This window comes from Physella acuta, unplaced genomic scaffold (genome assembly GCF_028476545.2).
Source record: "Physella acuta isolate Inbredline_101_S28 unplaced genomic scaffold, ASM2847654v3 ptg000185l, whole genome shotgun sequence".
Taxonomy (NCBI): domain Eukaryota; kingdom Metazoa; phylum Mollusca; class Gastropoda; family Physidae; genus Physella; species Physella acuta.
Genome location: NW_026731704.1, coordinates 22,501 through 37,106, shown reverse-complemented (window position 1 = coordinate 37,106; position 14,606 = coordinate 22,501). Strand labels below are relative to the sequence as shown.

The following is a 14,606-nucleotide window of genomic DNA, read 5'->3' as shown; positions in this document are numbered from 1 at the left end:
AAGAGAATCTCGACGTAGTAGCCCATTGAATCATGTTTGTTTTAACTTAAAAATTTGATAAACCTTCGTGGACGTAATTGGAAGAATCACTACTTTAAAAAGCTCGCTTCAATGTTAATTAAACCTGTCTAACCAATTATTGCTGTCTATAAAAATTTTAATAAAGATTCCTTTTTGGATAAGAGATCCATTGAGCAGTTGAAGTAGAGTTTATATGTTTCTTGACCTCGGCATGTGAAGGCATAATGTGGTCAGCACACTGCACAGCCGCTTTTACTTTTCCTAGCGTGTGTCAGGTACCCATTAGAGCTGGGTGGACTGATTTCAACCCGGACTCGAACTCGAGACTTTCGGGTTACCATTCTAGCGCTCTACCGCTACTCCTCGCAGTCCTATTTAAATTTCTTACTTCAGTGATACCTTTTTTAATTAAACTTATTTCAATACAACATTTATTTAAAATATTTTATTTTTGGCACTTCAATAATAATAATTTAAAAAAAAACAACATAATAAATTATGCATCAATGGCTTCAATGTATACATGACGTCATAACAACATGTCAGCCGTCATGCTCTCCTACTATGACGTTATCGTAAGATGTCAACTATTGTGTTTTGATTTCATCACAGCCGGTCAACTCTCTGTGCTCTGTCGTCATCACAATCGCCCGGCTCTTCTGACGTCATCACAACAAACTCCTTTTTTCTCTGACGTCATCACAACAAACTCCTTTTTTCTCTGACGTCATCACAACAAACTCCTTTTTTCTCTGACGTCATCAGTCTGCCTGCCTGCTTCCGTACTCAGAGATCATCACAACACGTCCAACACTTGTGCTCTGACGTCATCACAACACGTCCAACACTTGTGCTCTGACGTCATCACAACACGTCCAACTCCCGTTCTGTGACGTCATCACACCACGTCCAACACTTGTGCTCTGACGTCATCACAACACATGCAACTCCCGTTCTCTGACGCCATCACAGCATGTCTTACGGTGCTCTGACGTCGCCACAACACGTCATCCTCGCGCGCTTTGACGTCATGACAACAAATCCAGCCTGCCACCCTTCTCCAATATCATCAGTCCCATCTCGGCAAAAACATCTTTCCCGTTTTTGATTTTCTCCGGCGACGACAGCGACTCCGGGGGTTTGGGGACAGTGAAGTGGAAAGCCCGGGCGTCCCTCCAGTCAAACGGCTCCACCGGTCTCTGGTCGTAAATACCCCGGATGTAGTTGGGGTGCCAGGTGGGGTGGCACACGCCCTCGAAGCAAATTACCTGTAGAGGAGAGAAACGTGGACACAGGAATTAGAAAACAGGTGATCGATGATAAAAATTTACTCATAAACAGTGTTTCTTTCAGACTTTTTTCTCCGGGAAGGTTGGGGGGGGGGGGGAGGGGCACTTGATATTTTGTGAAGTGAGGGCGGACTAAATTTTTCCGGGGGCGGACACTGGTAAAACTAGCAGTTTATTTAATGTTTCTACCCCGTTTGGCGCCCTCTACGGTCAGCGCCCGGGGCGGCCGTTCACCCGCCCTACTCTTGCTACGCTACTGGGGCTGAATATCCCCCGAAGAGATGCCTTGAAGAAACTCTGGTGATTAGGTATCCAAAAATATGATATTTTCTTAACGCTTCTTCATAACCAAACTGTTCTAACTCCAATTTACGAGCTTTATACACGATTCTGTTCTACATTTTCCTGGAAATCATGTCAAAAAAAATAAAAAAAATTGTATAACACCATGTCCTTAAAATTTACAACTGCTTAGGACACCAATACTTTAAAGCCTTGTTAGGAAAATGTGTGAAATCGTGTTGGAACAGTCTGGTTCTATATTTATTAATGTATGCATGTTTATATGTGTTTTTGTGTGCATGCTGTATGTTATTTTCGAAATGTTGCTACCCATATTAAGTTTATTATATTCTAATAAGAAAAAATAAAATTAATAAAATGAAAGATAACTGCCGTAAATAAAAATATTTAATTTCTACTTGTAGCCTCCCTTTGTAATGAACTATATCTGTTAATGTGGCATACTGTGTAGAGATAATAATAATACATTAAACAACATACTTATAGTACCAAACCTCACGTCGCAAATTTTTCATATAACAGATTGTGTATAAAAGTTATATATTAAGCACTTAATGCTTACGATTTAAAGCCTTTCTACCTGTAAGTAATTAAAACAACACATACCTAAAGGTGCCTGTCAACATATTATACCTAACTATGCCTACCTGTATGTCATTAAAACAAAACATACCTGCAAATGCTTTTCAACATACTATACAGCACTATATCTACCTGTATGTCATTAAAACAACACATACCTAAAGGTGCCTGTCAATATATTATACCTCACTATGCCTACCTTCATGTCATTAAAACATACAACATACCTGTAAATGCCTGTCAATACAGCACTATATCTACCCGTATGCGACTAAACCATAACATACCTGCAAGTGCCTGTCAATATACTATACAGCAATATAGATAGATATATATACCTTTATGTGACTAAAATACAACATACCTGTAAATGCCTGTCAATACAGCACTATATCTACCCGTATGTGACTAAACCATAACATACCTGCAGATGCCTGTCAATATACTATAAAGCACTATATCTACCTGTATGTGGTTAAACACAACATACCTGTAAATGCCTGTCAACATACTCACTGCACTATATCTACCTGTATGTCATTAAAACAACACATACCTGCAGGTGCCTGTCAACATACAAGGTGTCAGGATGCTGCTCGTATGTCTTGTATGGCATGAAAACAGCGTTGAACGCCCACTTATCGTCTCTATAGTAACTGGAAAAAAAACACACACGTCTGTTTAAAAGTTCATGAATTCTAATAACATTTTTAGAGAAAATATACTATTTCAATTTTTTATGTAGACACAGGTACTGAAAGGGGAGTCGACTGGGCGTAGTACTTAAGTAGACATGGAAGTAGTTTTAGAACAAGGCAGTGTTTCTTTCAGACTTTTTTCTCCAGGGGAGGGGGGGGGGTGGTTTATTTAAAAAACTTTATACCCGAATGCAAAAAGCCATATGTAACCAGAGTTTCTTCCAAGAATCTCTTTGAGGGGGGAGGGGGGGGGGGTTTAACCCCCCCCCCCCCCTCGAACGAAATGAAATTTATATAATTTATATAGAAAATATATACTTTTAACAGTGTCCGCCCCCCCCCCCGAAGAAAGTCTACCGCCCCCCTCCCCCGATATTTTCAATTGCCCCCCCCCCCCCGGAGAAAAAAGTCTGGAAGAAACACTGTATGTAACAGTAAAACAATTCCGCCATCCTTCCCATCAGTTTCTTTGAGGCATCTCTTCAAGGAGGGGGGGGGGGGTGTGAAGCTATAATACGATGTGGATTAAATATATGATGAAATGTAGTACCTGTGATGTTGTTAAATTAATCACATATATGATGTGATGAAATGGGTTGTAAGGAATATTATGTTTTGGTTGAGCATAACTTTGTCAACCCCTTTCCTTCGCATCCTTCTGTATGGTGTTGCGACCCACAGATTGGGAAGAAGGATTTTTATTAACAAAAATAAATAAGTGTTTTGACGGTTTAGGAAGTATTAGTAAGCATTTAATTGTTTAACATTACCTTTTTTTAATAAATATATTTTGTAATACTGCTAGTATTTTTTCATTCAAATTAAATTATAGTAGTAAAATTGAATATTTCTAAAAATATTTAACGTTTACTAATTTGCATATAATGTTTTAAAGTAAATGTTTTATGAAACAAAAATGTATAATTTGCCTTTCCACATTTTGTTTTAAAAACTAAAAACGACTTTTGGTAACTAAAATATAGGTTGTCTCCCTTTAACAATAAAATTTCATGAATTCAGGAAGCAATTAACATAGTTGAATACACATAAATCAAATCATATTTTTCCAAATATATTATTCCAATAAAAACGTACACATCTTTCAACCCTTAAACCAGTCACTTGTTATTTTCGGGGGGGGGGGGGTCGGACTAAATTTTCTTGGGGTGTGGGGCGGACACTGGTAAAAGTATAAATTTTTTATATATAAATTCCATTTCGTTCGGTGGTGGTAGACGTTTTTCATGGTTCCCTTCCCCCCCCCCTCCCCCAACAGATGGAAGAAACTATGTGGGGGGGGATGGTGTCAGCTTCTCTCCTTTCTCAACACTATTAGTTAGTCACGTGATTAAACACATACATTACACGCAGAAAGGAAAAAAATATGTTTGTTTATAAAAATAGAATTTAATGTTTGAACTAGTCTTATCGTTTTATGCTTGAGATCTTGTTTATTTTATCCAATTAAAAATGTAAAAAAAAGCAAATATTCAATGTTGTAATGTTAGGCTATGTTTGCGTTTGATTACGAGTCGGACGTATCCCCGTTTAGTTAACAGCTATAACAACATTTATATTTGAATGTGTATGATCATTATAATATACACAACGCATGCATTACAGGTTTGTGTTTCTATAGAGCAGTGTTTGAACTGCAATGTTAGTATTGTAATACGAAGAAAATTAATCTTTAGTAGGACTTAGTTCTAGTGGAACATGCTTTACTGTTCAAGTTGATGAAAGGGTAATATTTGTTTTGAAATCGAAGCATGGCGTTGCTTTTGTGATTTGGTTGGCATGGCAACTTGTCTCAACAGTTGTGTTGGTATTGAAATATTGTAAGGCATGTTTGTATTCGGTAATGGTGTTTTAGCATGCTCGTGTTGTTTATTTAATATTCAGTTCAAGCTGAACGGAAAGGTTTTTTTTTTATTTCAATGGGCCCATTGATAAAATTTAAAGCGATTTTTTTTTCTGATGTGATCAAATTGCGAGTCACATTGAGGATCTAATGCATGACGTCAAAGAAACTAAACAAACGAATTTCAACGTGTAGATTTTTTCCCCTCGTTTTGAATTAGTGGTACCTAGTTCAGAGCGTTGTTGGGAGGATTAGTTAGACAATGAGGTAGATAGCTCACGTATATATATATATATATATATATATATATATATATATATATATATATATATATATATATATATATATATATATATATATATATATATATATATATATATATATATATATATATATATATATATTGAAGAGGAAATAGTCAGTTTGTTTATTTCCCTCCTTATGATGTGGGAGAATGTAAGCGCTTGCTTATCTCCATTGCAGTATGACGAAATTGTTAAAGGAAAAACAAAACAAAAAAAAAACGCTTAAACATAAAATGTATATCTAAACGATACACATTTCATTAATTAAGTTAGAATTCTTAATATTTGTTCTGAAAATAAATTTTTAATATTATTTTCTTAGTCTATCCCTACCCCTAGATCTAATCCTTGCCCGAACCTTAATCTAACCCCTAACCAGAGTTTCTTCCAGGCATGTCTTCGGGGGGGGGATAATATATAATAATAATAATAATAAATATACACTTTTACTAGTGTCCACCCCCCCCCCCCCCCCGTGATAAATGTTGACCACCCTTCTCCCCCCGAAAATTTCAAGTGCTCCCCGGAGAAAAAAGTTTGGAAGAAACACTGCCCCTAACACTAACCCTGAAACGAAAACAATATTTCATAACCGCAAAACTATCGATTCATCTCTTTAAGCAATATGCAAAAAAAAAAATAATAACATTATATCAAATAAAACAAACCTTATAATTATAAAAAGTTACACTTCCATTTTTATAAATCTAAAAATATGTATGCCTATAAATAAAAGCTAAATATAGCGACCGGACCGTAGATAATCTAAGCACGTTGCGTATTTCCACTATCGTTGGTGGCTGTACGCACTTCCCTTCACAATCTGTTCTAATACAGCAACATTAACTACAGTTAAGTCATAGGGAAAGGTAATCAGAGTACACATTCCCTGCGCCCCTCACATGTAAGGGACAGAGAGGTAAATCCCCACCCCCCCCCCCCACATGTAAGGGACAGAGAGGTAAATCCCCCCCCCACATGTAAGGGACAGAGAGGTAAATCCCCACCCCCCCCCCCACATGTAAGGGACAGAGAGGTAAATCCCCCCCCCACATGTAAGGGACAGAGAGGTAAATCCCCCCCCCCGCACATGTAAGGGACAGAGAGGTAAATCCCCCCCCCCACGTGTAAGGGACAGAGAGGTGAAACCCGCGCCCAAAAGTTAAACATCGATCACGAAGTCCTACACAGATTGCCACGTCTAAAAACAAACAGGAGCATGTTCATTCCTGTAGAAAACACGTGCGCTCTCCATGCCGCAAAGTGCCAGCTACTAGCGTTAATGGTGAGTCAACATGGTGAAACAGTGTCAACGGATAGCTCTCCCCCCACCCCCACCCCCCACCAACACTGACTTTGATAAAACATTAACGTATTGCCCTCCACCACCCCACCCTTCACTCCCCCCCCCAACCCCTAACCATCACCGACGTTGATACAAATTGAAGTATAGCCTTCCACACCCCCACCCCCACCCCTCACCCACCCCCACCCCTTACCATCACCGACTTGGATACAAATTAAATTATTGCCTTCCACCTCCACACCCCTACCCATCACGCCCCCCCCCCCCCACCATTCAAATTAAAGTTATGCCCTCCACCTTCCCACCTCGAATTTTTTATTTACACTGACGCATTAGTCCCCCTACAACCGACTAAAGGCATTACCCCCCCCCCCCCATTCACGGCCGACTTTAAATATGAATTGACGGATCTTGACCCCACCCCCTATTTTAAATGTGATTTAACGGTTTTGGACACGCACCACCTACTTTTGAGTGTGAACTCAATTTTTTTTTTAAATTGGGACCCTCCACCCCGATACCACTGACTTTAAATGTGACTTAACAGATGCCACCCCCCCCCCCCCCCACACACACACACACCTACGACCTCATTTAAAGAATTATACCCCGACCCCTGGCTTAAAGAGTGACTTACAAAATACCGGAAACACCATATCCACCTCCCCCCCCCCCTTTACCCTTCCATCCCACCCCCGATTTTTTAGTTTTATTTCAGTTAATAATTTGTATAAAAATAAAAGTACCTGACACATTGGTATCTTCCTATCGACTAAGTCAAGAATTAGAATCCACACTTTAATAGTATCGCTATCCCAACTTTTATCCCAACCGTATCCTTACACTAACCCTAACTCTACTCCTACCATTCAACTTATATTTAATTTTGACCATAGCAGCTAACAAAAAAAATAGTTTGCCTTTCATTAAAAAAAATGACTGAGCGTAGTTCTGACCGAAATATATTTCTTAGGTCGACGACTACTAAACTCTACTTCACCTGTCTTATGGTTTTTCAAGTTCGAAAGGATGATTAACTCTTACTATAAAATCATTATCAGCATGGAAAAAAAACTTGATTTAATCAATCTTACTTCCAAGGGGAAAAAAATAGCTTGCAACGTGTATTTTGTATGCGCGGTGTTCTAAAAGTGTTTTACAAGGAAATATGTACTTTACAAAATGACTGCGCGGCAGGTTCAAAACTACAGCCACCGCGCAGCTTAGAGGAAACATCGGATGCAAAACGGAAGTTACGTGTGGGTGGACTTAAAAGAAAAAAAAAAACATTTGCAGACTTTATTTGATGGGCACTCAAGTGCGATGAAATATTGACGTTCAAACCTTGGTGCAAATCAAAAGCATCGCACACGTGGTGTTAGATTGGCAGTTAACGGCACACGATTTCAAAACATTACGGATAATACGGAGGAAGAAAAAAAAAGCACGAAGTGGTCTTAATGGCGTCGTGTAAGATATAGGGCGGGGATAAAATAAATATGATGGTTTAAATGTATAGCGAGAATATAATAGAAATCGTGATGGCTTGGTGTATTTCTATTAAAAAATCACGTATGGATGAATATATAGACGGGTATTTGTTTAATGAAGTATATGTACATGGACTCCTCCGAATACAGGGGTCATCCATAAATGACGACACGCTTTTTTTTTACGATTTTTACCTCCTCCACTCACCTACGTCATACATCGTCACAAAAAGTCAACCCCCCCCCCCCCTAAAATGACGTCACACCTCAGCCTAAAACCCCCTTCCCTCAAACTTGCAGTTGAATTTTTCTTCAAACATAGATATTTTTCCAAAATCTTTTCTGAACTCTGTCAAAATAGAGTATTTTAATCAATTCCTATTGCAATTTATTAAAACAGTTTTCTAAAACGCTAAATAACGTCTAAAATTCGTTTTATAACATTACTTTTTTATAATGCAAAAGTGTGACGTTGCACCATCTAAACCCCCACCCCCTCCCCCTCGTCACACACCGTTACAAAATTACGGACCCCCTCCCCATCCCGCCTGAGAGTGTGACGTCATTTATGGACGACCCCGACAGGGGCTGTTAAGTTATCAGAAATTACATTAATATGCTCATTTACATTTCTTTCAATTAATCTTAATTAAAATTAAATAAAACTAACCCCAAAATTAAATTAAGCCCTTAAACTAGCATCATTTTTCATTTAACTTTAACTTTAGCTTAAAAATATCCCATATCTAATATCACCTGAGCACCCCTCCCCTTTCTCTATGGATTCGTCCATTGTATGAAAGTGGTTTATACAAAAATCGTCAAATGAAAAAAGTCAGGTACGTCATACAGACGTTAAATCCAACCAATCGACTTCCAACCATTTGTATTCAATTAGGACTCAGAAACGTCACGGTGCAAAACCTGGAAAGGAACTTTGTCAGCCCAATAGGTGAAAGGGGCTTAACTCGTGTACAATGCCTAACCTAGGGCGATAAAGAAACACGCGATCGATGATTAAACCCGCAGCGACCTATTTCAACTCTATTCATAATTCTAGAACAGTTCCGGTCTCAATTTCACGATCGTCTAAAAAAAATAGAAGCGGAATTTATCGCGCCTGTAATTTGATTGGATAAGGTGAAATGTATAGGGATAGGTATCAGCCCCATTTTTTTAGACAAAATAAACTCCTTACTTTTTTATTTTTTTTTAATTTTAATTTTTATTTTACAAATGCAATGGAATAAACAATTAAGCGGCATTTTCTTCCTATTATTTTTAAAGTTAATTTATGGATTGAATTTTAAAAGATGCAAATGTATTTGTTTAATTTAAAATGATGCATTCAATATTTGTGTTCGCTTTTTTTTTAACTAATTGTACAATGTAAAATTATTTCTTAGGTGCTACGAGCAAGAACAGGGTTTTACTTCACTATTTTGGAGACGGCGCGACCGTGCAGTAGAGCGCTTGACTGCTAAACAAAACATTAACATACTAGTTTTCAAAATGTATATCATTACATTTAGAGTAATTAGCTATTTTATTTGATATTTTTGTTGTTGTTTTGTTTTTGTTTTTATTTGTGTGCTAGTGAGCGTGTATGTTCTCCTTTGTGTTTGATTGTATTTTAAATTAAGCTGTTTTTACAAGACTATGCTACACATTTTAAGCGAACTCGTAAAAAAAAATATTTCAGCTCTCATGATTTAAATAATAAGGTAAGTATCATTATTTCAACAAGCTAACAAAAATATCACCGTGTTTCAGTAAGTACGTGTTTTTGGTAATGAGCAACAACGAAAATAGTTTCAAAAGGTTCATTATCTATTTTTAATATCGTGTGCGGTGTTATAAATAACAACGTGGATATAAAACTGTCTTTGTGAGATTTTTGTCGGACTTTACTAAAGTTTGGATGTTTTTGTTGTTTTTAATATTTTTTGTAACTAAACGATTTATGAAAACACTAAAACATTTTTTTTTTCATTTTATCACTCAAAATTTAAAAAAAAAACAACGTCATTACTCGGTCATGCTATTTAAAAAAAAAGCATAATATTTTTATTTTTTCGGCATCGTTTTAAGTACATTTTATTACAAAGTAGGCTTTTTTAGAAGATCGATGAAAGATTATCTGTACAGGCAAATCTAATTACCAAACTCGTGTGTTCCCTACGTCTCTTATGAAAGCGGTACTATGTAAATTTGACAAGTGATTAACGTATTCCTTTGAAGCCCAAGACAAAACAAAGAGCTGCAACTATACATCTCCGACGGACTCTGTTTGGGGCAGTTTGTTCCTTGAAGAAAGTCTACCACCCCTTCCCCGAAAGAAATGGAATTAATATAGAAATATATAATATAATTTACAAGTGTCCAACCCTCACCCACTCCCCCCCCCCCCCCCTCGGAAAATTTAGTCCGCCCTCCCCCCCCCCCCCCCCCCCCCCTCCGAAAATATCAATTTCCCCCTCCCCTGGAGAAAAAAGTGCATCAGCACTTATGTTTTGGGGGCAGCTGTCTTAAGTTGAGCCCACGTACACTCATCGTACTTTGCTTCTCTTTCCACAGTCTTTCTCTAGAATTGCTTAGGTCGGTCTATTTTTTTCTACCCCAGGGGGTTCCAGTCAAACGTTAAAAGGCTTGCCTGATCCATCCCTATCAGTGATCTTTTACATCCCTATCAACCGGCTGCTGCTTTGTGATTCGCCAAAGGTATTGTAAGAAAATTTTATCCGACCATCTATGTTAAAGATTTATCCTGGATATTTATTTGTGAACGACTGTAGCCTGTCTGTGTTTGAATTAGTAGCCCTCCATATCTTAGGGCCATAAAGCAATACTGCCTTAACTTTTTATGTGAATTTTTTTCAAGATTCTTATCTTGATCTGAAATGGCAAGGCTTTGCAAGTCTATATCGGGCGTACTGAGTTTTAGGCACATCTGGCCTTGTTGATACGGCTTTTTATGTCCTCTTCTGCCCCCCATTTCCGAGTTGATAACATTTTCAAGATATGTAAAGTTGTTTCTCTCTCTTATATTGGTTTCTCCCTGTAGCTATATAAGCTTGTTTTGTGGTTGTTTTTTATTCTAATGACCTCTGTTTTTTTTATTTTTATAGATTTTTAGTCCTACTTTTGAGGCGACCCGAATAGTCGATTCAGTGTTAGGTTATTTGTATTTTACAAAGGAACTACGCGCATATAAAAGAACTGCAGCTGCGCGACTTAAATAGGACTTTAGATCTAACACCACCTGCTCAATTACCTCAATGCAATGTTTCGTTTGTAGGGGCCTATTCCAGTTAAGTTTGGTCAAATCATGAAAGCAAGATGTGTATTATCTATGAAAATAATTTCGTTTGGAAAAAATAACATATTTACTTGGTTCAAATTATTTGAAGGTCACCAGAAACGATCGTACGTGAATGAAACAGGTCCTTGGTTAAGTTAGAAAACAACGTTGTTTTTTAGGCTAAACCTGTCCGCTTTTTTTCTATATCGTTAGTCAATGGTATCAATAATTATTCCTTTCAGCGCGTTTTTTTTTGGGAAGGTATGAATTCTATAGTACTATTTTTACGTGAATTAGGGGACGGGGTGGGTGGGTGGGGATATGTCAAGGCAACAGGTAATATTTAGCCGATTTTTTTTTAAATGTAGAAGCCCATTGATACTATTCTTCACGCATCAGTGATTTCATTGCATAGAAATCCCCGGACGAACGGCCTCCAAGATTTGTTGTTAAGTGGACCATGAACTACGATACACTTTATAGGTGTGGTATTACTGTTAAAGAGTTTTTGTTTAAATTAATTTCAATGTTAGTATTTGTTTCTGACAACATAATAAATACAATTCGTGGATGCAGGTTGCATCATTTTAAAGTTATTTTTTTCATAGTAGTTTTTAGGCATATAAAAATTAAAATAAATAAACTAGACATAAAATAAAACATGAAAATGAAGCAAATGAAATTCAAATTTATAAAATCTAAACATATTTTTACTGCACATATGTTAAGGCGCGCTCTTATAAGTTTAAGTTTCACTTGTTTCGTTGTCATGTTTACTTTTCATTTCTAGTTTTCTTGTTTGATTTTGATTTTCATACGCTTGATTTTCACATGTTAAGTTTTCATCTGTTTATTTTTAATGTTTCTTTTTCATATTTTTTTGTTTTTCATGTTTTGATTTCATATATCTGGCTTTCGTTTGTTTGGTTTTCATTTGGTTTAGATATGTCATATGTTATTTAAAAGTGTTATGATTTTTTTCTATAATTCAATTAAAAAGAATTGTTTATTGCAAACGCACCACAACACCCATTGCAATCCACTCGCCCCTCACCCGCCCCCCCCCCCCTCTTCCGCCTTTCATAAAAGAGAGAGAAAAATGGAGTATAGCCAACTAATTAAACTACCATAGCCCTATTCATTGACTAACGTTTGACAACATTCTATACTTTAAACCAGGGGTCACCAAACTACGGCCCGAGGGCCGGATGCGGCCCGCGATGTCCTCTCATCCGGCCCGCGGAGATCTTTTTGTGCACGGAAAAAAAAACGTTTGTTGGTGATGGCTGAAGAACTTTGCCCAGAAAAATCAAAGTCATGCCTGGAAGAAACTGGCCCCCGAACTGAAATTTAATAGTTAATGCGGCCCTCGGACTGAAAAGTTTGGAGACCCCTGTTTTAAACCAAATGTGCTGTATGTTTTGGACTTTTACAAATCTATGTTGGAGTTTCTTCATAGTCGCAATATCACTCCGCAATTTCCAATATCAATCCCTTCAGAAGTGTTTATGTGCTGACCATATGCGGTGAAATTAACCCAAATCGTTCATAATCCACAGTCAGCTGTTTCCTTTATCAATCCCCTAGTAATTTATACGTGCGGAACCCAAATCGTTTAGAATCCACAGTCAGCTGTTTCCTTTATCAATTCCCTAGTAATTTATACGTACGGAACCCACCCAAATCGTTTAGAATCCACAGTCAACATTTACCTTTATCAATCCCCTAGTAATTTATACGTGCGGAACCCAAATCGTTTAGAATCCACAGTCAGCTGTTTCCTTTATCAATCCCCTAGTAATTTATACGTGCGGAACCCAAATCGTTTAGAATCCACAGTCAGCTGTTTCCTTTATCAATCCCCTAGTAATTTATACGTGCGGAACCCAAATCGTTTAGAATCCACAGTCAACATTTACCTTTATCAATCCCCTAGTAATTTATACGTGCGGAACCCAAATCGTTTAGAATCCACAGTCAACATTTACCTTTATCAATCCCCTAGTAATTTATACGTGCGGAATCCAAATCGTTTAGAATCCACAGTCAACATTTACCTTTATCAATCCCCTAGTAATTTATACGTACGGAACCCACCCAAATCGTTTAGAATCCACAGTCAACATTTACCTTTATCAATCCCCTAGTAATTTATACGTGCGGAACCCAAATCGTTTAGAATCCACAGTCAACATTTACCTTTATCAATCCCCTAGTAATTTATACGTACGGAACCCACCCAAATCGTTTAGAATCCACAGTCAACATTTACCTTTATCAATCCCCTAGTAATTTATACGTACGGAACCCACCCAAATCGTTTAGAATCCACAGTCAACATTTACCTTTATCAATCCCCTAGTAATTTATACGTGCGGAACCCAAATCGTTTAGAATCCACAGTCAGCTGTTTCCTTTATCAATCCCCTAGTAATTTATACGTACGGAACCCACCCAAATCGTCCAGAATCCGCAGTCATTAGACAAACATTGTTTGTCAGATATGCAATCCAAGAGTTGTGTAGTAATGGGATGACGTGGTTAAGTGGTAGAGCTTGTGATTACTAACCCAAAAGGCTGGAGTTATTTTCCAGTTATCGTGACTTTGGGGAGTATCTTTTTACGAGTCAGTGAAAGCGAAGTTGACAGAGCGTCAACAAAAGTAACACAGAGAAATGATTTATTCTTCGAACGCGTAATGCACTGGTACATATAGGAAGGTAACTTTTCTACATATAGCTGGATTTTTAAATATTTTTTTTAAATGTCATATTATTTTGGAGTTAGGGTCAAGTATTGCTACTTTCAATATCTAGATAAGGGTCCCCCCCCCCTATCTTTCTTTTGCACATATTACAGGCCGTCAGTCTGAAAATTTTCCCTAATAGATAGTCCCGTCATGACCCATCAGTGCTTAAAACACTCTTGACGTCACGCACATATTTTAGCACCTTAATGACGTCACTTACCTAAACTTAGTCACTCACCTGTATTTAGTATCATGAGGGCGTCAGTCCCCTGAACTTAGTACCTTAATGACGTCACTCGCATGTGCATAGTACACTGCTGAAGTCACTCACCTGAAAGTTCTTAGAAAATGTTTCAAAAACTCCGCCCCTGGTTTCGCCATGACCACGCCCATGTTGAAAACCTCCGGCCACGCCCCGTTTGCCGGCCAATCAGGGCACGCCACGGCAGGATAGCGCCTGAGATCGTCTGGAACTTTGCTGACCCATATAACGTCTCTGTCCTAGTCCACACAAAAAAAAAATGGGTCACAACATTGCAAATTATTATTTTTTTATAAAACGCTGTTAATTTTCTTTTAATAAAGCTTTTGCTACTTTCTTTGTTGATTTATCACAAATTGTATAATTCTTGTGTTTACTGTCTGTAATGGTTTTGTTCGACTATTTAATCAAACGTTTCAAGGATAGGATTCAGATAGAA

The 14,606-nt window shown here is 37.7% G+C and overlaps 1 protein-coding gene across 1 annotated transcript in view; it reads right to left on the bottom strand.

Moving 5' to 3' along the window:
• Positions 1 to 717: 717 nt before the first annotated feature.
• Positions 718 to 14,606, bottom strand: part of LOC131936687 (uncharacterized) — a 27,488-nt gene continuing 13,599 nt past the window's right edge. The window contains exons 3-5 of the mRNA XM_059293739.1: positions 14,237 to 14,406; positions 2,752 to 2,851; positions 718 to 1,289 (exon numbers count right to left, since the gene is read on the bottom strand). Coding sequence (XP_059149722.1) covers positions 1,050 to 1,289; positions 2,752 to 2,851; positions 14,237 to 14,406 — 510 coding nt within the window. The 3' untranslated portion in view covers positions 718 to 1,049. The remainder of the gene's footprint in view (positions 1,290 to 2,751; positions 2,852 to 14,236; positions 14,407 to 14,606) is intronic.